Source organism: Hippopotamus amphibius, chromosome 11 (assembly GCF_030028045.1).
Source record: "Hippopotamus amphibius kiboko isolate mHipAmp2 chromosome 11, mHipAmp2.hap2, whole genome shotgun sequence".
Lineage (NCBI taxonomy): Eukaryota > Metazoa > Chordata > Mammalia > Artiodactyla > Hippopotamidae > Hippopotamus > Hippopotamus amphibius.
In genome coordinates, this window is record NC_080196.1 from 65,016,340 (window position 1) to 65,044,009 (window position 27,670).

Genomic DNA, 27,670 nt, shown 5'->3' on the forward strand with positions numbered 1-27,670 from the left:
TAACCTCTTCAAAGTCCTTGTGACTTTGCTTCATCTGTGACTGCTAACCCAGTTAGGAGTTTGGCCTTCTGAGATTTTGTTATGCACATGGATAGACTGGGCATCTTGTTAAAATGTAGATTCTGAACCAGTAGGTTTGGGGTAAGACCTGAGATTCAGTGTTTCTGACAAGTTCACAGATAACTTTGATGCTACCCCTCACTAGCCCACACATTGAGGAGAGAGGCGTTAGTGCAAATTCTAAGAAATGGAACCTTCTTGACCTAAATCACCTTTATGGTTTGATCACATTGGTTGTGGTTTTGACCTTTTATGGTTTGATGGTTCCTTGGTCAGGTGCCTGCTTGGCAGTATTGACCTGGGAAGTCATGGGGCTACCAAGGCAGTAAGCTGTTGGCAGGTTTATTTGTTCTAGAAGGGAGTATGGAGAGGACATCCAAACACTAAAATGATATATTCATTGTAATTAATTGTCCTGTTAATTTCTTTGAATGGCGAGCCACTGAGAAAGGATCATGAAAAAGCACATCAGCAATGAACATCCCACTAAACTAGCCGTTCAGAGCTCAGTAAATGTTTCTGCTCTGGCTTAAGTGAAGAAACTAGGGCTTTCAAACCAGAATCCACTGCACTTTATCTAAAGGACAGTGTTATAGATGGCCATGGTTGTGTAATGTTGCTATAGTAGCATGGAGGTGGGGGGAGGGGAGTGTATTTTGAGCAGCTCTTGGCTAATTAGAAATAATTGCTTTGTAAAGAGCTCTTATTTTGATATAATTCAGAGAGTTTAAGTGGATACAATCAGCACAGAAACTTAAAGATATTATTTTTTAATGGTCAACCAAGACAGATTTTTAAAAATTTTTTATTTGAGGAGAATTCAATGATTTATCATGATAGAAACAGTATTAATAAAAATGAACATATATAAATGCTATAAAAAGAATATATATTACCTGAGAATCCTTTTAAATCTTAGTCATTTTTATTTTTCTCAAACTCACTCTGACATTACTTTTTGCCAATCCTTTTACTATAATAAATAAAACTTCAGCTAAACCCCAAATGTTTTCTCTTTTTCCATTGACTTTTAAAAAATATTATATTTCTGCTTGGTGACTTGCTATGTATACTACTTTATGCAAAGGAATATTAAAGCAAGGTCCACAAACATTTGGGGAAAAATGACTTACATGTGTGAAAAATTAGTGTATAATATAAAATTTTTGAACTAGGAAAAGCAAGAGTTGAGAAAGTAGAATCAATGTGGTTTGGAATCGGTGTAATTCTTGAGGCATTTGCTGAATGTCCACTCCACACAAGTCATAATGCTAGCCTCAGGGCACACAGCAAAGAAAAAAGCTTAGCCTTTCATCATTTGTGATTTAGTAGATTTGGGCATCAGAGCAAGAGGAAGAGGAAATGTTCTTGGAGGGTGTTTTCCAACTTCAGTACCCGCTACACAACACTAATAATGATTGCTTGATCACTTTATTTCACCAGATTTCTGACACCTCCCAGGTATTTCGTCCTAATCCCTTGGTCCCTGGCCTCATTGCCCTTCACCGCATACCTCTTCTCCTGCCTACTGGATGTCACCCTGTTTTAGAGCTTGTTCAAAGTTGCCTTCATCTTGTCTTCCTCCTCCTTCCCCTCCTTCTCCTCTTCCTCTTTAGTTTGCTTTCTTTATATTCTACTATCCCCATATTCAAACCCCTAAAGTCTGCCTTCCTTGAGAGCTAATGGAGCATAGCGGTTTCCAAGGGCTGGCTGTGACATCTGCCATTAACTGCCAGCTTTGTGATTCATTATCTGTGCTACCTTTAGAGAATCACAGGATCTTTTCAAGACTCAGCTATTTTACTTTGGTAAAATGGGGCAAACAATGCCTATGAATTTTATGTCACTGGGTCCCATAAAGTATAAATTAGGTCAGTTATGAAACGTACCTTTTTTTTCTGATCTGGACGACATCTTCCAAAATAAAGCAGTTGACCTCAGCAGAGAAAAAGAACATGACCCTGGCTGGTGGTTGGTTCCCCAAGAGTTTGGTCTGGAATGCTAGTTCCGGCTTTTGGTTTGAGAGATGAATCTGTTAGGCTCCACCCCAGACAGAGAGCATGACCTCTGTTTCTTTAAACCATGTCTTTAACCAGTTGACCTTGTTTCAAACATTGTTCCGTGGTTGCTGGGTGGGGTGGGCCTGGGAAAGCCTTGCTCTAGAGGAGGACTTAGGGCAGGATGGCTGCCCCCACACTGCCCAGGCTGCTCGATAGAGGCAGCCCCTCAGCCACCTACAACTTGGAAGAGTTCATTGGTTTCAAACTCAATGCGTTGAGGGCTTTCATGGTTCCCTTGAACCATGATCCTCCTTTTTCCCAAAATCGGTGCTAAGACTAACCTTTGGTTATTTAATCCAGGATTAACAAAATTAAAGGTTTAAATTGACTCAACTATACTGCGTTTGAGTGTAAAGTACAAATGTAAAATGTGGAAACAACTCTTCTGTCTTTACTGTTTGTTAAGTTGCTGCAGTTAATACAACCAAAGCAAGTACTATGTCTGTTGTTGAAAATGTCTCACCATTTTATCCTGGGTAGTGACAAATGTCTGAATGCTTTATGGGCTCAGGATGAACACTTTAAGATTCTGCTGTTATTAAAGGTGAACACTGTATTATTTATAAACATCCCTGACTTACAGTTTATTCTCTACATTGCAAGCACAATGTTGCTATTTTTGCAGAGAAGTCTATTTTAGAGTTGGGCAGGTAGGTCTTTCTCCCCCTCTTCCCATTTCTTTTATATTTATTCACAGTACTATTCAACCTGGCACTTGGTAGCGTATGCACACCTTATGTGCTTACTGAATACTCATTCATAGAAATAAAGCCATTCATTCATGGTCATCCAGGTTTCGTACTCTTTCCAATGAGTGTGACCATTGGCCCTTGTCTATCCTTCACCCAAACTCTGGTGATCTGGGGTGATGGGCGTGATGGTAGGAATATAAGTGGTACCAGAGCTTTACCCTGTTGAGGTGTCTGCAGGGCCTCTAGCTTCATGGTGTTTTGCGTAGCTCTTAACTGTGGTCTGAGTGTAATTCCTTTATTTTTTTTTAATTGAGATATAATTGACATACAACCTTATATTAGTTTTAGGTGTACAACATAATGATTTGATAGATGTATAGGTTGTGAAATGCTAACCACAGTAAATCTAGTTAATATCCATCACCACACATAGTTAGAAATTTCAGTTTTCTTATGATGAGATGAAAATCACTTTTTAAATAGAGAAGTAACAGATGTTACTGTTCTTCTTCAATAAGAGGACTTTAATTTTCTATACCCATTAAATAGTGATGTTAATGTCAGTTTTCTTTGATCTCATATAATTGTAAATTCTTTGATTTTTTTTCTACTTACTCAGAATTTTAGCAAGTTTTCTAAAATAATATCATTTGATATCATTCAGCTCTGAATGTCAAATAGAATTGTCTTTGGTTATAAATATCATGTCATTGGTCAGCCTGTACTCTTATAATCATGGTGATATTGAAAGTTCATCTGCATTTATAAAATCATCATGGCTGTTCAGTGTATGCTAATTACAAGAAGGGTAGGCAGAAGGCCTTTGTTAAGCTAGGGGAAGGTGGTAGCAGGCTATTCACTGTGATTCCTGATGTTATGAAGTACTGCAAAGTGGGTAACCTTAGATGACACCCACCTTTCGATCTGGTAGTGTCTCTAAGAGCCACCTAAATCGAAAGTTAACTTTTTTATTTCCCCCACACAGCAAACCATCTGTCTTTTTCAGGCACTTCTCCTCACAATACTTAAACATGTGTTTCCTGCTGAGGTGTAGCAGTACAATGTGGATAGAAATTTGGTCTGGAATTAGGAAATTAGTTTCTAATGCTGTTTGTCACTGTCAAGGTGACTTGAGCAAATACGTTCTTTATCTTTATCATTATTATTCTTTATCTTTATAGGAAAACTGATAGTCTTACACCCAGGTCTGTTTTGAATATTGTAAAGGAAATGACTACCAAAATGATTTGTGTAATTAAGATATTTAATGATTGAAAGCAATTGGCATTATTCAGATGAATCTATTTAAGTCAATGAGAATAATTTGTCTTTATTAGAAAGATACCAGTACTTTGACAAGTGTCTAAATAATAATGCTTTATAATTGCCACCAAAACTCTTAATGACCTTGATTCCTTCATGATGGCCAATAAGTTCAATAATACCACTGTTATGAATGGTGATGGATTTCAACCCCAGAAATAGTAAAGAAAGCTTTGTGAAGACTTCTTGGATATCAAATAATGAATTAACACTATGAAGGAAAAAAAGTCACAAAATATTGACTATGAGAACATCACAGGTGCTAGAAAACAGATGTCTTGAGGCCAAAGTAAAGCAAATTATATCAGTTGCAATCCAATCTGGAAAATGTTATCCATTCCATGTCATTCATTAGAAAAATTTAATACAAGGCACTCTTTGCAATGTGTAAAGCAGTGCAGGAGTTAATAACAGAAGGAAGCCTCTGCTAGAGCTAGTGGTGGAAAAACTGGGAAGGAGTTGGCATTACTAGAGTCCAAGAGCCAGAGCTACATGCTGGGGAACAGACACACAAAAGAAGCTTCCTGGCAGGGAGGTGCTTCCTGGCAGGAGCTGGGACGTGGAGAAGATGCTCCCTGAGTTGGAGACAGAGAGGTCTCCTGAATCAGAGTGTGTGTATGTGTGGGGTGGCGAGTGGGGATGCCCAGGCATTTTCTCTTTTCCCTTCCTGTCTCTGCCAGTGTGTCTCATTGTTTGAACCAAGTTGTAAGAGAATAGTCAAGGAAACCTGGGAAATGGTTTATAAAGAAAGGGAGAAGAATGGATCTGAGAACAAACCAGCAAATGACCAGTGTATAAGAGGAAGGAGTGCATGGGCAACCTTTCAGAATTCTTAGTGTAGGATTTGCTTATTAAGTCCAAGAAATGCTTGGTGGCTCAAATCTTTCAAAGTTTCAGGATGTTGACATGAGAGTTTCAGCTTCCTCACTGAGTGGTCCTGGCTCAGCCACTACAGGAGGGAAAGGGATTTTTCTGAGAGCAGAAGGATTAAGAGAAAACAGCAGAGATCATGCACTCTAATCATTTGCCTCTAAATTCCTCTGAAAATCTGGGAATGGATTCAATCTAGATGATGGCAGGATTTCTTCCTCTACACACACTCCCCAAACACAGTACACTTCTTCACCTGCTTGTTAATGGCTGAAAATACCAAGAGAAAAGCCTTTCATTCCACAATTAGAGATAAAAGGTTTAAATTACAAGTGCCTAGCTGAAGTAGCATTTTCCCGGGGTGGGGGTGGGGAGAGTAGGGATTTCAGTCAAGGGATGGTCAATTAGTCAGTCAATCTATTTCTCAGTAAAATGACTTACAGAGAGCCAGTGTGCACACAGATAGCTTGTGGAATTGCCATGAACACGGGAGAAAGAACATGAGGGACCCTGAGAACAAATTTGGAAGATTCTGACAATTTTTCTTAAAATGGTACTCTTTACCCTCTATGCAAGCAAAAACAGACAATGATTTCAGCATATGTGAACACATGGTTGGTACACAGTTCTGCTCTATGGGTAAAGATTCTTGGTTTTATAAACATACACTTCACCTCGGTTAAGACCTTCTTGCCTAGGAGTTTGTTAATCGAGGTAATCAAAGTGGTCCTTTTTCCCAAAATAACATCTTTAGTTCTTCAGTACATATTGAAATAAGCTCTTTGGGCAAAATCATATCCTTTTAGGAGTCTTAAAAAGTGGGCCCAGACTAGCTCTTGTTTATTAGTTTTGATCAAAGGAGAGAATATTTGACTGGCCTCTTTTTCTGAAAATTTCCTAGAGATTTGTTAAATGACATTAAAATATACTTAGAGTCTGTCTTACAGAGCTCAGATTTGAGGGCTGTCAGTCATATACAGTTCTCTTAGTATTGACAATTACCTCCCACAAATGCATATTCAACCAGTTAGTTGTTGGAGATGATCTACATTAATTTCTCACGTGTGGCCACAAAACCCTTGTAAGAGAATTGCTTCCAAATTTCCTGCTCTTGACCAAGATAAGTGAAACCAAGATTTCTGATTTTCATTGAGTCAGAAGTTTATAGCGCCCAAGTGAATCTGTATTGTTAACAATCTATCCAGCAAATTCTGAAGCAGTTAAAGTTTGAGAATCACCGATACACACAAATCATTGAAATATACTTGAATAATTTTGACTGGTATTACCTACCCTAATACACCATAAACATTCCTTTATGTTTGTCACTGTATTCATTTTTTATGGCTGTGTAATAAGTTACCACACACTTAACAGCTCTATAGGTCAAGAGTTGAGGCAAAGTCTACTAGGTTTTAAGCTCAGGGTATCACAAAGGCTAAAATTAAGGTGTCCGCCTGTCTAACCTCTTATCTGAAGACTCTGATAAAGAATCCACTTCAGAGCTTATTCACGTTGTAGTCAGAGGTTCGTTCCTTGTGGTTGTAGGACTGAGGTCCCTGTTTCCTCAAGAGTTGTCAGCCCTGCTCCTTAACACATCTTGCACTCTCTCTTACATGACCTCCTCCATCTTCAAACCATCAGTAGCACAGTGAAAAACCTTTTGTGCTTTGGATCTCTTTAACCTCCTCTTCTGCCACAAACTGGAGAGAACTCTGTGCTTTTCACTGTTCATGTGATTAGATCAGGCCCACTCAGGTAGTCTCCCTATTGAACATCCTCTGAACCATATGACATACCATAATCACAGGAGTAATATCTCATCATATTTATAGGTTCCAGGAATTAGGATGTGGAATCTTGTGGGGAGGGGCACTTTTAGATTCTTCCTACCAGTGTCTAATATAGTAACACAATATTTATTAATACAATAAATAGTTCACGAACATATAAAGAGAAGTAAAAAGACTCACAGTTTATTTCTTAAACAAACATTAAATAGATATGTGATTGTGATCTCCTGTGATTGTTCAGTTCAACAAATAGTTATTGAATAATTACCACGTGCTAATCACAGATTGATGAAGGAATAAGAACTAGAACTTGCCCTCCAATAGCTTACATTTCATAATTAAACACCTCTAGAGAGAAACTTATGTCATCTTTTGATAGTTTTGTCAGAATGACTTCTCATATACTTCACAAAAAAAGTGATCTGTATGATTTCTAGTCTTTAATCTTCTGACAGATAATAAAAACACTTTAAAATCTTCAAATATTGGATTAAATTATATCTCCCCCAACAGTCCTTGAAAGTGCTCTCTTTTCAAGTTTAGCATCCTGTAGTTCTATGACTATATTTTATTACATGACTTCAAGTCCTTTTAACACGTAGTTTGAAGTTTTAACTGAACCTAGTCGAGTCACTTAATATTTCTGTTCCTCAGTTTTTTCAGAAGTAAAACAAATATTATGCATTAAAGCTTTCTTTTTTCAAGTTAAAAATTGTCTTTGGCTAAATTAAGCAAAAACAATACAAAAAATGGAAATCTATGGAAGAGGCACTGGAATTTCTCACAAAACTTCATAAAGGAGTTGGTTGCCTAATAATCTGGAAAGGCAAGAACTAAAGGCAGCTCTGTTGTTTTGTTAAATGATGGGAACTCCCTCGACCATAATTTTCATACTTTCCTTCTAATGATTAACATAAAAAGACCTAGTTTCAATGATTCCCATTTTCTCTGTCTCAAAACTCCAAATTTTTCCAAGGTGGCAAGTGATCAAGCTTCCTGGAGCCTACACTCCTGTATTAGGAGGGGACTCTATGAACCAGGTTTCTATTCCTGTGGGTGCCTAGTACCTATCATTTCACTGCTGACACACGTGCACACACACATATCATACCGTCACACATCACGCAACTTTCTTATACAGACAAAGATAATTCTACTGAAAACTTACCACTTAGTTCACTTAAACCACAAACAACCTCATTTTCTCCAAATATAACTAATCTCAGTCCTGTCCAGCTATTGTGCCGAGAAGGAGTTGATGTTGAGAAGCCCCACTTTTCTGAGGCCAGGTCGCCAAATAATATTCTTACCTCTTTCAGTTCCATAATAATTGAATTATACCATTAATGGACTAATTACTATATTTGAATACCACAACTACCCCCTATATACAACCGTGGAAATAAAACTTAAGAAAATGAGGAATCTGTTTTTAATCCTCAAACACTTGATAGCAAACAAAGAAATCTAGGGAAATATTGCATTAGTTGCAAAATTTCTGTACCTGATTCCAAAGCCATAGCTAGTATTTATGATGAACCAGCTCCACTAATCCTTCCATATTTTTTCTTTCACTAGCAATTAAGTGACTCAGGGTGTTTGCCAGTTGGGATGTCATGTCAGGAAATTAGATTTGTCTCTGCCTACAAGGATTGCTTTGACAGTATTTTTCTTTCTGCCAAGTGGAATGAGAAATGCTTCAGGTGTTCCTGTGGGCCCTCATTCGAGCCCATTTTGGTTTTTGGACATCTTTTATTCCCTTGGTACTCAGAATCAATGATGGCAGGCAATACATAGCTCTTCTGTCTCTCTCTTTATGTAGTGGCCTGCGTAGTGAGAAATGGTCAGTTGTCTAGCTCATTTCTTGGAAGTATCCATCCTACAGGCCAACAGAATCTACAGCTGTAGAAAAGAATTGTGAGAAATGTCACTTCTATCTCTGGAAAGCCTGTTTTTCCAGACTGATATTGTGGCTAAGAGAGAGGTAGCCCCAAGTATCTGTAGCTGGTTTAGAACATAACCACATGCTGAAAGGCAGCCCCTTAGGCTCAGGTAATATCTCTCAGGGCACCACAGCTGCTTTTAAAAGTTTCTAATAGTTCATTCCATTATTTTATAAGGCTTGTAATTTGTTAGAGATGGAGTAGGTAAAAAGAGCAGTGACTCACAGGGAAATCTTCCAGTTGCTTCATTTCTTGTACTGTGATGTGACTTCATTGATTAAAGTGATGTGTGGAAGGGAAAAGGGTAGTATATAAAGCATTCCGAGGTTCATCTATGGTGGTGTTAGAGGAAGAATGGTAAGAAATACAGGACAAAGTCAAAAATAAGTGTCCATCTCCTGAGTGCAAGTAACTATCTCCTCTAATTAAAGACACCAAATACAAGTGCTCTGCCACAGAGAAGTTGGCAAGCAACTTTATTAAGATCTTAAGATTGGGTATTTTGTTGGCAAACTGGGTACTTAGATCAACATGGTGGCTTAAGCCCCCAGTTCCTGCTCATGTGTATCCTCTACCCCCACTTTAATTGCCACTCTATTCATAATCCCACTGAGAAAAGCTAGGTTTGGCAGGTAGGGTGATTGATCACTACCTGCCAAACCTGCCAAATCACTGTGTACACTTGATTATTAAGTTCAACTCCTATACTAGTGGGTTTTTGTTGGAAATTAACATGGATATGAACATTTTAAGCCCTTAGCCTATTGCGAAACATCTATCAAATATCATCCTTCCTCTAACTTCTCTTTAAAAATACTCCAAACTGTTCTTTTTCAAGTGTCTATATCTGTGCCATTTGGCTGCTGTCAAAGAAATGGTGTAAAAAATGACTGTAGACTATCTTTGCTCTAAGAAGAATATACAACTAGACTTACTGCTCAAAGTCTTGTCCATTTAGTGGATTTTCTTCTGAATTTGGGCCTTTCCATGAAAGCACTGTACCTTTGCAGTGTTTTACAGAATTCTGGAAACCAAGCTGACATTTTTCATTCTCAATCAGTTTTTATAAAGAATTTCTTTTAAGACAGTAGCAGAGATGAAAGAAGCAACTGTTGTGTGACAGTTTTCAGCAACCTGCTCGTACCACTGGGGCTGGACAGACTCATTCCTATGCACTGTACTTCCACTCTATGAGGAAGGACTACTGAGCATCCCTAAATACAAGGTTTGGTGTACTCAGTTCATGATGGCCAGCTGGAAAAGAATTAGGAGCTCTTATCAAAAGGCAGAGTTGCTCAAGGAAGAATACATTGCCTTACAGCAAAACCTTGGTTGTCCTGACAAAAATTCTCCTCTTAGGGATTGCCCCCCGGGCTCCATATACAATCCTGGTCTGCTATAGATACCTGATTCACTTTGTCTCCATGAAGGTCAAGTGGAAAATCCCCTTTCACTGTAATCTACACCAGATGAAACCTACTAGATGATGTGCCTTCTTCTTATTGGTAAAGAGGTCAAGTTTTAAGAACATATCCTTCAGTTTGGAGTGGGTGTGTAGTATATAGATATGCTCCAGGACACTAGACTCCCCCTCATCGAGAATGCAGTCCCTGATATTTTAGAGGTATCATCCATCCCTTATCATCATGTCTTACCAAGGCAGACATGATAATACCATTTATGCTCCCCAGAAATTTTAGTGTGGTTTCATCATATGTAGAACTGTGGTGGTTTTTAGTAGGATTTGGTTTGACAGGTAAAGTCCCCTGTGAACTAGATTGTGATACAGAACCAGAGAATTAATATGATCCTGGGACATGGCAGTGAGTGAAAGCAAATGGCTTGTTGTGACCTGGTGGACAGGAGCTCAGAAAAATGCATGGGCAGAATAATGGCTGATTTGTTCAAGTTAGTGAAGGAATAAGGATCCAAAGAGGTTAACAGATAAAATAGAAATATGATTGCTTGGTGTCTTATCTTGGCTGCTGGAAGAGCCAAGGGCACTTCCCAGAGAGGGGAGCTTCTGTGATGTGGAAAGACTCAACAGTGCTTGCTGTAAGGATAAATTTGCAGATAGCCGACGTCCTATCCAGCTCCATGACACTTGCTTCAAATAGTAAGCTTGTTATATAGTTGGTCATCATCTTTTTTTTTTTTTTCCCCATTGCTTTTCAGCTTTTCAGGATAAAGTATTTCCTGACTTCTTATTGGCAAGGCAAAAAAACAAAACAAAACAAAAAAACCCTTGAGTTGTTTGGGTAAATGCCAAATTAGGGAAACTCCTTTTGGATCACACTAATTTTAGCTTTAATTAGAATACTTTCTTTCAGAATCACTTACCCCAAATCTGTGACCTTTTTTTTTCATTTCACTTAGTTTTCAGTTTAAGATAATTCATGGTAAATCCCTGAGTCACTTCTTCCATACATTTTCAAATCACTTTCCAATAGAAGGGCTTTATTATAATACTACATGACCTTGTTTCTTGTTTCTGTTGCCCATTTAGTGTGTTTTCTTTCATTTCTCTCCACTGGTTAGTTGTCTGTTGTCATGGAAAACACAGAACTTCTGTATAATAATTGTCTTAGATTTACTTTAAATTTAATGAGATTTTATTATCATATATACTACTTGTTGTATGAGACTGAACATAAAAAACCTACAGTATTAATTGTTTTGGTTTTAAGTTGTAGTAGTAAATAAACTCTTGAGTGAGTTGCTAGGACTACATAAATGTCTTATTCAGCTGTGTTAGTACATTATGCTATCTAAGACATCATTTGTCTTATGATCAAATTAATTTATATGTGACATCAACTTTGTATAAAGCACTATATATACAAATGTATATAAGTATACATATATATCCATACATATGTAATTTTCACTTACCTCTAACTGAAATTTAACATTTTATTGTATTATGAATGTCATCAGTAAAACACAGTGTTCACAGTAACGGTGACTTCATCAGCAAAATAAATCAGAGTATTTTCAAATCACATTGTGATTATCAAAAATGTTAATGTCGGGGGGGAGTCAAGGAAGGGAGGGAATACGGGGATATGTATATAAAAACAGATGACTGAACCTGGTGTACCCCCAAAAAAATAAAAAAAAAAAGTTAATGTCTATCATTTTCTATAAAATGTCTAGTTCTTTGAAACCCTAAACAAGCTGAGTAAGCATGGAAATAGTAGTTTATACCTTATTTAGATAATTAAGAAACCACTGATAAGTTAGCACATTCACGGCCATTTCAAAAAATAGGTCCTCTTAGAATTGGGAGAATGTTTTGTTATTGTTCAGTTGACAATGGCTCTGAGCTAGGAACAGAGAGAGAGTTTTAACAGACTAGACTCACATAGTCAGTGAGTCTCCAAGCACCTACCCTGGGAGAACTGCCAGTGATTTTATGGGATCCAGAAAAAGGAATATACAGTAAAAGATTCACAACTTGCTGAAATATGCAGTTTCCTGTCTTAGTATGTAGAAATGTAGAATGTTTTCAATTCCCTGTCCTCTTCTGGCTCTTTCTGCCTGTGGTTCTTTTTCTTATATACTCTCTGCAGTAATGGATTGGCCCAAGAGTTCATTAGGGTTTTCTACAACCCGAACAAACTTTTTGGCCAACCCAATAGAATAAACTCCACTATCGCCATCATATATCTATACATATTTCACCTCCTTCAAATTGCACCTCTTGTAACCTGCCTTCTCTGATATCATCCTCATCCCTAGTGTTGTACAGATGACTTTTCTCTCTCTGAAGAAGCCTGTTTATTCATTGTGCCTTATATGAAACTCATGTGGGATAGATACTGTTTTCTGCCTTGCACTGTAATTGTTTTGCTATAGTCTTAAGTTAAAAACAAATTCCATATGGAGTCTCTATGGACTTACAGTCTCAAGAAGAGTGTCTAGCACACAATAGGTATTTGGTTAAAATTTGTAAACAACTAATATAAAGAATATACATTATTTTATTATTGGTAGCTCAGAATTAGTTTAATTTAATTATTGTGCTGAGCTTTAGTTATATGCTTTGGAACACATGCAGTGCCTTCACCATCCTGCTCCTTTAAGTGGAGCCCATTCTTCCAATGGCAAGGGCCGAATTAGGAGCTTCCAAACAAAGATAACATCCTTCCGTAGAATAAATTTACTGGAAAACTGCATCTCCTTGTTACTTTTTTACTCTCAATATCGGTTTGATCATTTTAAAATCAGTGTCCTTTAGCCTTTCAGCAGTAGTCATGCATGCATATGTAACACACATATGACCTTATCTGCATCAGTAAACTTCTCCTTAGTCTGAATGCTTTGACTTCAAAATGTCAAAGGACTAGCGATGGGAGACTGTTTTGCGTTTTGGGACAAACAATAAAAAGAGTTATGGACCCCTTAGACATCTGACCTGCATTTTAGGATTAAATTTCCAAGTATTAATCTTAAAATGAGGATGATATATATTTTTTCCTATTCATTTTGCCCAAGGCACTTGGCCTAAAGGCCATAATGAAGAGCTACTGAAAGTAAGAAAGTAGGTCAGGTGCTTTGGGAGATTTCAAATATATATATATATATATCATATTTATATAGAGAGAGATATACATATATATGTATACATATATAGAGAAAATAGATATGCATATATATGTGTATATATAAAGACAGACATATGTATATTAATATATATACTTAAATATACACACACACATACACCACACACTGTTACAGGTTAATTCTCTTTACATAGGGAGAACAAACTATTGACTCTGGTGCTGATGAAACAACTTCACACAAAATCCTGATGGGGATGTTAGAAATAATTTAAACCAAGGGTATTCCTGGGGTCTGTACCAGTTGGTTGAGGGAATGGGGAGTAGGGAAGGAGAAAGAAGAAAACAAATAGGCTGCCACTGATGGTTAGTGTTATAGACAAGAGCCAAGCTCACTTGGACAGCCCCCTTGGCAACACTAAATTCATCCCATCAAAACTAACCTCAGCACAAATGCAACCCAAATATCCAACTGATGTCCCTTGTGATGTCAGTAGATTCCACACTACCTGTCATCGTATTCCGGATTCTCCTCTGTTGCTAGGTACCCTGGCACTCTTCATTTCCAAAGCTCCAGGTGCTGTTTTTCCTTGGGACTCAAATACAGAGTTTTTGGTTCCAATGCTATGGTACCCAGGCTGAAACTTGAGAGAAGCACCATCGTTTAAGGCCTGTGAACCTAAAGGTCATATCTACAGATCTAAACACTACACTCTCTGTGTAGCAGCCAGGCACCCACACGCCAGCAGCCAGTCAGGATGGAGCAAAAGCAAACTCTGTTGGGTAAGGAAGCAGATTTCCTCTGTAAAGCAGTAAACTGATGTGAATTGTTATAATAAACAGGAGTCTGAGATTTGTGATCTATAATTCTGAAAAAGTATCTTTAAGGAAGAAAGAATAAAAACCATTAACGTGGCTTTACGAAACTAAGACAATAAAAAATGATTCATGTATCCTCAGTTTAATGTCTGCTCACCTGTTTATATTAAATTTTTCTAATATAGACATCAACAACTTTGTTTTAAATTTTGACTTATGAAACTGGCACAAGAGATTATCGGTTCTTTCACCATTTAGAAGCTAAAATACATGAATATGTATTTGATACAAATGAGTAAATAATTTGTTCTTCATGAAACATACTGATTTTCTCAGGAATGAAATATGTAAAGCTGTTGAATTTAGTTACCTTGGTAACATCTGGAGTGAACCACTCTGTCTAAAAATATTTTCTCCTTTACTGTTTATGCTTGATACCAAAATTATAAATGCATGACTTTTATTAAAGACTCTCCTGATAAATGATAATGTTTCTTTTACCTAAAAAATGAATGGATGGTATGCTATTTATTAATATGTATGATGATATCATATTAAAGAAACAGATCTAGTATGTTTAAGTTTTAACTGTAATTGACATTGGATTTGTTTTATGCTAACACAGATTTATTTTTTAAACGTATCTTTATGATGGTATTTTTTAACATATGGATAAAAATTTCTTACATGAAATTTTTATTATTTTTTAAAGGATTCTAGTACACAAATGTTAAATCACAGTTTTCTTCATGAATTAAATAATTGGACTTGAATATGTCCATTATACTCCTCTTTGGATTTTCTTGAAAAAATAACTTATTCAGAAATGACCTTTCATGCTTTAGCATAACCATGTGACTTAGCATAAAAGAACGTCCCTAAAATTCCAAATTACTCATATGTTATTCCCCTAATTTTGTTTTCCAAACCTTCGATATTTCATTGTTAAAAGAATGTTATCAATTTCTCAAATTAATAGCTGTGGAAACTGCTCTGTTTTATTACTTATGGCCAGTTTCCTAAATTCCCTTGTTTTCTCTCCAAATGAGGTCTTTTCTTGAATGGGTACATAAACAGAGTAATTTAAAAATAGAATCTTGCGCTATGAACACATTTTAATTTTCTCACAAAATAGGTTCAGAAAATTGTTTAAAAATACAAGTTTGCTGAAAATTTAACTGAATGCCCTTTGTTTTCATTTTTACTAGAGTAAGAAGCCTGGGCTTTGTCCTGGACCCTTGTCTATCCATTAGCAAATTCTGTTGTTTTTTTAAATTTTTATTGGCATGGAGTTGATTTCCAAGGTTGTGTTAGTTTCAGGAGTACAGCAGGGTGATTCAGTTATACATATGCATCTATTCATTTTTTTCAGATTCTTTTTCCCATTTAGGTTATTACAGAATATTGAATAGAGTTCCCTGTGTTCTACGCTAGCCAACTCTCCTTGTTGGTTATCTATTTTATACATAGCAGTGTGTGTATGTCAATCCCAACTCTTGATTTATCCTTCCTCCATGTTTCCCCTTTGGTAACCATGTTTGTTTTCAGAATCTTTTCTTCAGATATTTTAGTTGTCCCCTCTTATTCTGCACTGTTGCTGTTTTAGTTTGCGCTTTTTCAGCAGTGCTGACCTAGATGGCTTCTACACCTCCTAACTGGTCTCCCCAACTTCCATTTTGTTACCTTCATACTATTCTCCTCATCTAAGACAGAGTAATCTCTTCAAAAAAATTTTTTTTCACATCACTTCCCACAGTAAAATTAAAATTACTTCTATCTGCTCTCAAGGTAAAATCCAAGCTCTTTAATACACAAAACACTTCTCTTCCTCCCTTTTTAGATTTTCCTTTCTTCAATCTCTCTTTTGCACTCAGCTCTCTACTCTTATTCCTCATGTGCACTGCATATTCTTGCCTCTGTGACTTTGCACCTACCAATCTTTAGGTGGGGAATGCTTTTCCCCAGCTTCTTCACCTGGTTAACACTTTGGAATTCATCCCCTCTGCCACCTTCTTTAGAAAACCTTCTGTGATGTCTTTATCCCTCCCTTGTTCTGGATTCCTTGTTCTTTTTTTTTTTTTTTTTACTTTGTATTTTGGTTGCATGTTTATTTTTCTGTCTCTTTAAATTATCTGTGAATTCATTGAAACTGCCAGAGTCTCTATTGGCCAAATATTTAACCCCCTTTTGGCCAAAACTAGGCACTCAGTAAATGTTTGTTGAATAAAAGAATGAACAAGTGAGCTATACTACTACTTCAGAATGTAAACATTATTTCCATGAATTTATTAGAAGGCATCAAATATTTCCTTGCACCTTACATGAGGAAAGCATATTTGCAAATATCAGAAATCAAACCAAAAAATTCACAAAAAAATCAGAGTATTATTACTCTTGCTCACTGATATTTACATGGTTTCATCAATAGCCCTGCCCTAAAGGAAACAATTTAATACCTTTATCCATCATAATCCTTTAAAATTAATGGCAAATTCTTATCATAAATGTAAAGAGGAAATTAAGAGAAACAATTTTATTATGTAAGGAAACTTTATTTCTCATTCTCAGTACACTGTCGTTGATATATTTTCTTCTAAACAAGCTTATTATGTATTTTAAAGCCAGAAAAGTTTTCTCAATTCTGTTTCTTCTCCTTCTTCCCCTATTTCTGTATTCTGCAGTTATTCCATTTTTGTTATAGAAAAATTATATATCTTTAATTACATACTATAAATGATACATGTTATAATACAGTATAAATATACATAGAGTAGATAATAAAGAATATTAGAAAAGCCAGTGCTGCACTGTTAAGAGGACATCAGTATTAACGTTCTCCACTACAACTTTTCAGTCTTTTTGTTCTTGTGTTTATGTTTTCTTTTTACAAAATCAGGATCTTATTGCTCACACTCTTATGTAGCTAGCTTTTTCCATTTAGTGCCTCATGACTCACATTTTTCTGTATATTTAAAATGGAGTATTGACTAATTCCATGATATTCTAATGTTCCAACATATGTTAAGCTAAATTTCTATTTTTGATAATTTATATAATTTCGAAACCTTATGTTATAAACAGCACTGATTTAACTTTTTACCTGCACAAAGATGCATGCAGTGATTAAACTCCTTAGGCTTAATAGTCTTCGTAATGACTGGAGCAAAATTTGCAAGCACTTTCAATGCTTCAGATGCATATTAAACACCCATAAAGCTTATACCAATATATACCCCACTAGCAAGGTGGACGATGCTTTCATCAGAGGATTTTCACCAAATCTGGATATTTTCCCTGGAAAAACAAAAACTACTTGCAAAATAATTGGCAAATATCTTGTTCTCTCTTTTTTAAAAAAATTTCTCTTTGAGATTGCATTTGAGATTGAACTGTTTTCTTTATTTCATGTTATTATTATATCTTCTAATTATTTTACTTCACTTCTTGTATCTAAACGTGCCTACTAGATTAAAAATAACAATGGCCGCTTCAGAAGTTTATTACTAAGGATAAACTACACATTATATGTAAAATTAGCACAATGCCAAGCATGCAATTGGAGCGCAATAAATGCTAGTTGAAGTAGAAACTGATAAGCATATCAATTAAAATCAAAATATAAATTTTTCTTTCCAACAGATGATTCTGCTGCAGAGAGCTGTAATGGCAATGAGACTCTGGGGCACAGTTCAGTTGCTTCAGGGGGAACACACAGCAGGGAGATGGGTGACTCTAATGGTGATGGCAAAACTGGGCTGGAGCAGGACGAGCAGCCACTGAACCTGAGTGACAGTCCCCTCTCAGCACAGCTGACTTCGGAGTACAGAATAGATGACCACAGCAGTAATGGAAAAAACAAATATAAGAACCTGCTAATTTCGGACCTCAAGATGGAACAAGAGGCGAGAGAAAATGGAAGCAAGGTAAGCTCATGTTACGATTTTCAAAGAACTTTTAAGTTGGTCACAAAGGTCACAAAGAAATATTTATACAAGAGATGAAGATTATCGTCACTAAAAATATTTTAAACAAATCCCACCAATGGGTTACCAAGAAATTTATAATCATAGACACTGTGTTCACGTTATATAAACAAATTTCAGGAATAGCAGTGAGTGAAATGCATCCTTTCTCAGGCAAAGTGGTGGGTTTTTATACATGGAGTCACTTGACCTAATGTATCTCACATATAATCTTATGGAGCTGTGTTTGGGAGTTTGTTGAGCTCAGATGTGAAAGTTTAGCTCTCAGAACACAATTTTGGACTATAAAAGGGTCACTATCTAGTTTCTCTTAGATTGGATAGGCATATGCAGCAATAAAATTTCAATTAAATTCTGAAGTTTGCTTTAGAGACCTAGGGACTTTGGTCAGTAACTTACTTCATGTACATAGGAGAAATGTGTCAGTTTTCTGGATAAAACATACATATTAAATAATTTCTTGAAGAAACAATTTATCATAAACTGTATTATACAAAAGACAGAAATGCATTTCAGACATATTATCTAAATTTCTAGATTCTTTATATTAGAATAAATTATAATCTTCCCCATTCCCAGTGGATTAGTCTTAAGAAACTTAAGCTATATTTCTATCATTTTGAAATAATTCATGCTGATGACTTTGCTCTATAATTCTTGAAGGTATACTTTTAAACACATGAGGATTTTTATAGCATATACATTTTGACTCCCTCCCCTGCTCCCACTTCTAAGTTAGAGCTGTAGAATTGGTCTTTTGAAATAGATCCTGAAAGCAAAATGTCTTAATCTGGATTAATTTCTGAATTTGCTAAAGCACTATGCTTCCTGAATTGGCTCTATTTAAATCTTCTTGCTTGCCTGAGGGTGTGTTGTTTTATCCTCTTTTCAGCAAGTCACTAGACATTATCAGACACTTAAGCACTTTTGCCTGAGGGAGGCTGTTACAACTTTGGCGGTGGTAAATGCTCAGTACTTTTTTTGGTGGTTTAAAGCCAGATCATACAAACACAGATGATTTTATATTCACTAACATGATCTGAATGACCGTGTTATACTTTACAGAACAAAATAACCCTTAAGTTTCTCTGCCCTCCACATAACCCTATCTTTATAAAACTTAATCGTAAAATGTCTTTTTAATGCTATGTATCTGCTGAATTTTTTTTCTAAATTCATCCAGTGGTTTGCTCTTCTCCTGTTTCCCCCGTTGTTCAATATTGCTATAGGAGCTATGCTCATTAAAACACAGTCTTCCATACATTGGACAGAATGAAGTTACTTTCCTACCTCTATTTAAATGGGGTTATGAAAAGCACAGATTGATTGAGCTGCAAAGAGTAAGATGGGAAATGGACCTGGGGGAGAAGGAGACACCTCTGAGGAAGAAGGTTTAATGGTTTGGTAAAAGAATAGCTTCTGCAGCTGACTGAGAAATAGCCAGAGAGACAAGTAAAATCAGAAGGGCATAGTGTAGGGAAGCTAAGCAAAGTCCACCTTTCAAGGAGAGCCATCAGCTCTGACGGATACTGCTGAGAAATCAAATCAGATGAAATAGAAAATAACTGAATTTGTTAGAACAGTTGTGGCAGCATGTTGGGACCAGAATCCAGAGGGAATTTCTTCAAAAAGGATATATAAAATGCCTGTCACACTTGCAGCAATGGTAGATAGTAGAGACAACTCAAAGAGTGAAGAGTCTTTATTCTTATGGCTCTTGTTACAGTCATGGTAAAGAGAGTACACATGTTACCAAGTCTAAGCTCATCCTGCTCACCACACGACAGTCCAGTAAATTGAGGTGTTGGGGTAAGGAATAGCAACTTTATTCAAAAAGCTAGCAGACAGAGAAGATGGTGGACTAGTGTCCCAAAGAACCATCTTACCCAAGTTAGAATTCAGGCTTCTTTTATACTAAAAGGCGAGAGGGTGTAGTTGGTTAGTGCAGACTTCTTGGTGTGAGAATCCTTTGTTCTTGCAGCTCTCCAGGTAGGTCCAGTCACAAATGTTATTCTCTGTTCTGCAACTTTTTATCTCTATGTGAATGGAAAAGTGTTATACCTTTAAAGGTCAGAATCTTGAGAATGGGCTATCCTGTATATTTCAGGCTATAGGCAACATTTTTAACTTGTAGCAAAAGCAATAGAATACAAAGGTTAAAGTAAAATAAACAGATCCAGTATGGAGTCAGATTCTTTCTTCCCTATTACATGTATACATAGAAAAGTTTCTTCGTGAAAATAGAGGCAAATATCTATTCTTGTGTTAAAACATGGAGAGTTTATGAATAAGAATATAGTATTTCTATTGAAGTAATGAAGAAGGCTTCCTTCAGGAAGTGAGTCATACTTTGGAGGAAATGTAAGATTGCCATTTTTCAGAAGGAGTCTCTTTTTAGACACTGTGAAGGACCTGGAATGCAGACAGGGAGGCTAAGTTGGCGCCCTTGGCTAGGGAACCACTGTCCATTCCAAGCCAGATATGATTTCATAACGTGGTATTTGAGGAACAACCCAATATCATTATGCAAGATACACTGTTTGCTACCAATCAATTTATTCACCAAATATTTATTCAGGAACTCCTACATGCAAGGCACTGTTAGAGGAAGCAAAAATATGAAAATGAGAAAGGCAGGGTTCCTGTCTCTCAAAAGCTTACAGTCTAGCAGGAAGGAGATGCACACTTGGAATTACAGTCTGATTCCATAAGTAGTATGATGGGCATTTGGCAGGGTGACACGAGAGAGCAGAGGTGGGACACCCGTAGGACCGTGATGAATTTTAAGGAAGACTTTATAGAGATTGATGCCAGGGATGAATGTGAAGGGCAAGTGGGAGTGATTCAGATGGGGAGGATTATTGATGGTGGAGCATGTTTTGAGGCCTGGAGCCGTGAGAGAGGACTCCAGGCATGGAGGTTGGCAAGGAGCTCAGCATGGAGCCATGGAGGACGTGAAGAGGAGTGGAGGATAAAGAGGCTCTATCATGAAGGCTTTGTAAGGCAGTTTAAGGACTTCGGATTGTATCCTGTAGGTAGTGATTAGCATGATAAGGTTGTGGTCTGCTTGGAATTTTATTTTATTTTATTTTTGGCTTATAAATAATGGAAATTTATTTCTCACAGTTCTGGAGGCTAAAAGGCCCAAGATCAGGGTGCCAGAGTAGTCACGTGAGGGCCCTTGTCAGGGTTGCCCACTTCGCGTTGTGTCCTCACATGACAGAAGGGAGCTCTTTAGGGCCTCTTTTATAAGAAAACTAATCCTATTCCTTTTTTTTTTTTTTAAAGAACAGCTTGGAATTTTAGAAAGATTATTCTGGCAACTTTGTAGTGGATGAATAGAATAAGGACTAGGAAAAAAAGAAAGTGGTTAGAGAATTATTGTGGCAGTCCAGGAAAATAATAATGCAGAGACATAGTGAACAAAGAATTAATAATGAACATGATACTTTTGTTCTTTTTGACATTGTGTTTGCAGGACTACCATATACAGCTCCGTAGGTTGCATATTGCCAAACTCCTGAGAATGTCTTTCACATAGACTACCACATGAATGGCCTCTTTACCTCTATACATTCCATTAGGATGTAAATTCTATGAGTATAAGAATGATGCCTACCTTGCTTAGTGTGGTATATCTAGCACCTGGCTTAATATCTGGTTCATAGTAGTTTCTCAAATATTTTGAAGAAATAAAGTTTTACTGAATGTGGGAAGTGAAGCAGAGAACATTTTAGTATGACTCCAGGATTTAGGGCCTGGTTGCCTGAGTGATGGTGATTATATTTACTAAGATTCAAAATGAGAAACATTTGAAGGAAGCTGGTCTGACATATAAAGTTTATGGTACTTACGCGGAATCCATTAGAGATGTTTAATAGGTATTGGGGACATATGTTTCAGCTTAGAGGAAACATCCAGGTTGGAGAGAGACATTTGAAAGATTTCGGAGAAGTGCTGCTTGAAGCTTTGTGATTGATAAGATGCCATCAGAATTACATAGACTGAGGAGAGACGAGCTCAAAATACATCATTCTGCAGGATGTAAACCCGTCAGGAACAAGTGTCATAGAAGGAGTTTGTGGGGGAAAGAGAACCCCAAAAGAAAATGAAGGCAACCAGATAGGAAAAGGGGACATTTTATTTTATTTTTTAAACTTTAAAATTTTTTTTACATCTTTATTGAATTATAATTGCTTTACCATGTTGTGTTAGTTTCTGCTGTACAACAAAGTGAATTAGCTATATGTAAACATATATCGCCTCCCTCCAGAGCCTCCCTCCCACCCATTTTAGAAGCCAAAAGACAGGGCATTTCGAAATTGATGTAAATGGTTAAATGGAGTAATCCTTAGGTGAAGTGACATAGGTCTAAACTTGGAAGATGTTTAGGAGAGTTAAGGTTGGAGTAGGGTTCAAAACCATGGCAGAAGAAGAATTAGCAGAATTAGTGGGAAATTGGATTGATGTTCGTTGTAGAGGCTGGAAAGCTGAATCGTTTTAATTGTGAAGGAGACCGTGTCTGGAATTTTGCTTCAAGAATTCTTCTTGCAATTCAAATCCAAATGCAGAGGGCTGCAAGGCTGTCAGGTGACCTTCATATAAAGGTTTAACAGACTCTTCTGTTCAGTGCTACCTTTTCAAGTCCTTAGGAAAGTTCCATCAATTCTGTGCAAATTTACAAAGAGACACTATTACCAATTCCTTCTTCCAATATTTTTGAGGCTAGCCTCTGTTTTACCTTGGAGGAATATAAAAGCCTAATTATATAGTATCTCTGAGAACCTTAGATTCCACTGAGTTTGATATTGACCTATTTCACAATTTTATTATGAAAAACATCAAGCAAAAATGATTATAAAGCATTTTAAAAACTTAAGAATGAATAGAAATGCTTAAAAAGAATAGCTGAACTGGACTAGGCCATTTACAAGTTGCCTATTATTATGCAAATTCACTTACTGTACTAGTTGGGAATCGTATTAACCAATCTAAAGAAGAAATCTATTGCATGAAAAGGGTTTAGGAGTTATTTATTTTCTACTTGCAGATGGCCACATTTTAAAAGGACAACTGGTAACTTTAGAGCCCAGAAGAAAATAGAAATGTTGATTAAGAGCTTGGGAAAAAAGACTCAGGAGGAAGCATTAAGGGACTAGTTATATAAAAAAAGAAAGGCCAAGAAAACCCAAATCTAGGTATAGATATGTTCAAAATCATTAATAGATGAGAACAGAAACAAAACTAGAACTCTAATGGAGGAAAATACATATCGTTAAAAACACGTATCATTGATTTTTTTTCCTTTTCGTTTTCTCTTTTTCTCTTAGTATCTGTGACCCAGCTGCCTTTTACTTAATATGGTAAAATATTCTGAATCAATCCCCAAAAGAATAATGTTTCAAGTAATAACTGTGGTGGGAAGGTAATGATTGTTTGAGGGTTAATGTGTCACTGTAGTTTCTACATATTTAGTTTTTGGCTTAGTTCCCAGGACCCTTCAATCTTCACTTTGCTTAAAAGTATGTTTTTCCTCAATGTGGCCAATGTGACAGTATTTTCAATCTGTCCTTTAAATTTTTAGCAAAGTGAATATTACCATTAAAGTTTATAAAATATTTCTCACAATTACCATAGATAATTGCTATGTGATTTTACTTAGATATGATGAGTGGAAGCAGTTGATTTTTTTCAAAATATCTCTGAAATATTTAGGTGTAACAAGATTGCCTTTTGAAACATAGAAACGATGGATTAACTTTTGGAACAGTATTATTTTGGTCTTTGGCATGTGGCTGTTCCAGCTTATTATTGTTTTAATTTGAGAATTTTCAATTTCTGGCTTCTTGGTGTTATGTAGAGATTTTTGGCCCAGGTGTGGTTCAAAGTAGAAACACTATATACTTAACAAATGTACCTAATATGTGCTAGGCATAGGCCTGGGTGCCAGAAGGACAAAGGGAAAAAAAGGTCTCTGTCATTAAGAACTCACATTTTAGCCAGAAAGGTAGACACATAAAGAGGTGTATTATAACATGGAAATTAGTTTGTATGTGAGAGTGCCTTCTTATTAACCATGCCTTGGAAAGTTCCTAAGTTAATTCTTAACAGTTAAGTAGGAGATAGCCACCTGGTGAAGGGGAGAAGGGAATTCTTAATGACAAAGCATTGAGTTAGTGTCTAGAAATGTCAAGGGTGAAAGTGGTGAGAGATGAGTCCGGAGAAGTTCAGATTGAGATTAGGGTAGGCTATGAATGCCCTTTTAGCCCTTGAACTTCACTTTATAGTTGACAAAAAATCACTTTAGGATGTTGGATAGGAAAATAGCATGATCAGATTGTGTTTTGGGACCCATCACTGTAGCATCTCTATTACAAGTTGGCTTAAAAGAATGGCATAAAAAGGGAGGAGCCTATAAACAAAGGATGAGGTCCTGCCTTCGCGAGGTGGTAGTAGGGAAAGCAGAGATTTAAGAAATATTTAGAATGTTAAATGGACAGAATTGGGTGTGAAAAAACCTAACAGCCACAGGATAAAGGAATGATGTTGAGGTGCCATATCAAGTGTAATAATGATGAACACTTGTGTAATGCCTTCATATTCATAACCTAAACCAACTCATTTTATCTGATAAGGAGAGCACGTGTAATCACCAGTCTCACTGAAACATAAGGACATAAAATCTAGTGGATGTTAAACTATCTCACTGAAATTAAGTATATAGTTACTTAAGCCATAGAGCCTAGTATTGAACCCAGATCATCTGAAACCCATGTGCTTTTTACTGCACCTACACTGGCTGATGCTGAGTGAGACCAGTTCTGTTTATGGACCATTTGGTGACTATGATGGGCAAACAATTCAGAGAGGCAGAGACCTAGTACAGTTAGCAGGTAGTTACTTGATAAATGGCACATACTTGCAGTGACATTTCTTATACGAATATACTTTTTTTATTATTTTACAAATTATTTTACAAAATTATTTTACAAAATGAAAATAGTATGCCAGATGCCTCTGTTGAAAACCTAAGCAAGTCTGCAAAATACCCATTTATTGTTTTAGTGCATGAATGAAAAAACAAATGGGTAGCTGGGTTACAGTGGGTCTTTAAAAAGCCCCGAGGTAAATTTTAAGCTTATGTTTTATTAAGCTACCAATTTAAAATAGCATTCGTGTAATATTTATGTATATGTGCACATACATATATACATATATATTTACATATGTATTATATAGATAGAGAGTGTATATAAAACACACACATATAGTGTATTTTATTCTTACAAATTACATGGACTTCAGTTCTGTTCCTTATTGGACATATTTTTCCTTCTGTTCCTAATACATTTTTTAAATTAAAAGATGTACAAGAATGATAGTGTGATGTAACTGGTTTTATAGTATCTATCCTATTTGCAATCTAAATTTAAAAGTGTATAATGCTTTTATGAAAGAAATCCTTGCCTTGCTCAGGGACTATAAAATTAATTACACTATAGAAAAATATAATCTTTAAAATCAGAAACCACTTCATTTTGCATATGAAAAAATTGGGACAAAACCAACTGACTCCTACTACCCGAATCAGTGTCCTTTTGAATCCTTATGTTGTCATTTACCATTACATATGCTTGTATTCTTCATAAGTTATTATAGGAAGAGGGACAGTAGAACTACCATTTTTGAGCACCTGCTATGCATGTTCCAGTCCATGTTAGTTCATTTCATGTTTGTTATCTCAGGAGAATGGAGAGGGGCTTTTATAATTTACACCCTGAAATGTGGAAAGTGAAGTTGATTTTAATTCCCCATACAAAGCAAAATATCAATTTTGAGTTCCTTTTTAAACATTTTAGAGTTCAGTTGGGTCAATACAAAATCTCAACTGATCCTTCAGCCTTCAGTACCATACATTCATAAGTAATCTGGTTAGAATGAGAGGTTGTATCTTTGACCAAAATACAAAAAAAAAAGAAAATGGACCAATTGTTACCTTTGTGTTTATTTGGTGGTTCATCAATAGATCAAAAAGAAATAGGAGTTTTATTATGTATGTTTTTGTGTTCAGTGTTTTTTGAGGTTTCTGGAGGATATATGTTTTGTTTTATCAGAGTATGTGTGTTTGTTTTACTTATGTTCTATCATTTGGAATAATATCAAACGGTTAAAAATGTAATTTGGTCTGTAGGTGTGTTGAGAGAATGGCAGAGGAAGAGAAAGAAATGTAGTTGAAATACCCTGAAGTGATTTATACATGTCTCAAAATAATGGATATTAACAGCATTCCTTGAAACATTTGATGTTGACCCAAATTTGGGGAAAGAAGAAAAGAAGAAAAATTAATGCCAGAGACAGAGAGCAGTAGATTCTAATTTGTCTCAATATAATAGCTTATGATTTTCATTAATATTAAATATTTTATGGGGCTTAAAGTATACCCCTAAGAGCAACTATCTGTAGCCTTATTATTAGTATTTTTACAATATTTTTGAAATAGAGATCCTGGAGTTAGCTGGGGTCAAGAGGGTAACTCAGAGAACAGTTAAAAAGAACACAATTAAGTCATTAACTTGGTCCCAAAGAATAATAATGACAGGTAACATTCATTGAGTTCCCTCTATTTCCAGGCACTCATCTGAGAACTAACTCATGTGATCCTTATAACAACACAATGGAAGTAGGCTCTGTTGTTATTCCCATTTTTCACATATGGAAAAAATAAGACGCAAAGAATTGATATATATGGCTATACTAAGAATTTCTATAATTTGGATTTAAATCCCAAAACCATTTGGCTCACATTTCAACCACTACAGTGTAAGTTGAGATCATGGGATAAGGTCTGAAAATGAGCAAAAGCAAATCTGACTTAATGCTGAGACCCCTAGCTGCTATTTCATGGTTCACAGTTGTTCCCTGATCAGGAAGCAATACTGCAGCTCTGTGACTTTGAGCAAATCTATACTTTTTTAAGCCTGGAGACTTCATTAGTAAAATGGGGATAATAATACTTAACCTGTAGGCAGTTGTGAAGATTAAATAAGGCTGTGTGCATTTTTCACATAAATGCACAGTAAACAGAATTGCTGTGGTGGTTGTTTTTGACTCTAGAATTTGGGGCTTAGCTAAATCTTGCAAAAATGTTCTCAATTCATAAATATTTATTTGGGAAGTTGAATATCCATTTTTAATAGTCTACTAATTACTTAACTCAGATTGACAATTTGAAGTAGCATATTTATTTCAACACATGTATGCTACTTTCTTTTTCTTCCTCTTTTTGTCCTCTTTCCCTTCCTTATTTTGCTTTAGTTACACTTATTTTCCAGGAATCTAGAATATATAATACATTCCCAGAGGCACTTTATAGGTATTTATTCTAGGACCCATTTCTGTGAATTTATAACATGTACTCATAGAAATAGATCCTAGGATATCTTGCAATTTCTGCTTGTTAAAATCTTTCCTGTCCCTGTTGGAATCTGTCCAATTCAAATGTCACCTTCCTTCATAACACTTATCGTGATTACCTCAACCAGGAAAAAAAACTCTTCTTTTTTCA

At 36.1% G+C, this 27,670-nt stretch overlaps 1 protein-coding gene across 6 annotated transcripts in view; it reads left to right on the forward strand.

Moving 5' to 3' along the window:
* Positions 1-27,670, forward strand: part of NOL4 (nucleolar protein 4) — a 400,651-nt gene that overhangs the window by 198,832 nt on the left and 174,149 nt on the right. For all 6 annotated transcript variants that reach the window (XM_057699284.1, XM_057699287.1, XM_057699285.1 and 3 more), the window contains one exon: positions 17,762-18,045. In XM_057699284.1, the coding sequence (XP_057555267.1) occupies positions 17,762-18,045 (284 nt within the window). The remainder of the gene's footprint in view (positions 1-17,761; positions 18,046-27,670) is intronic.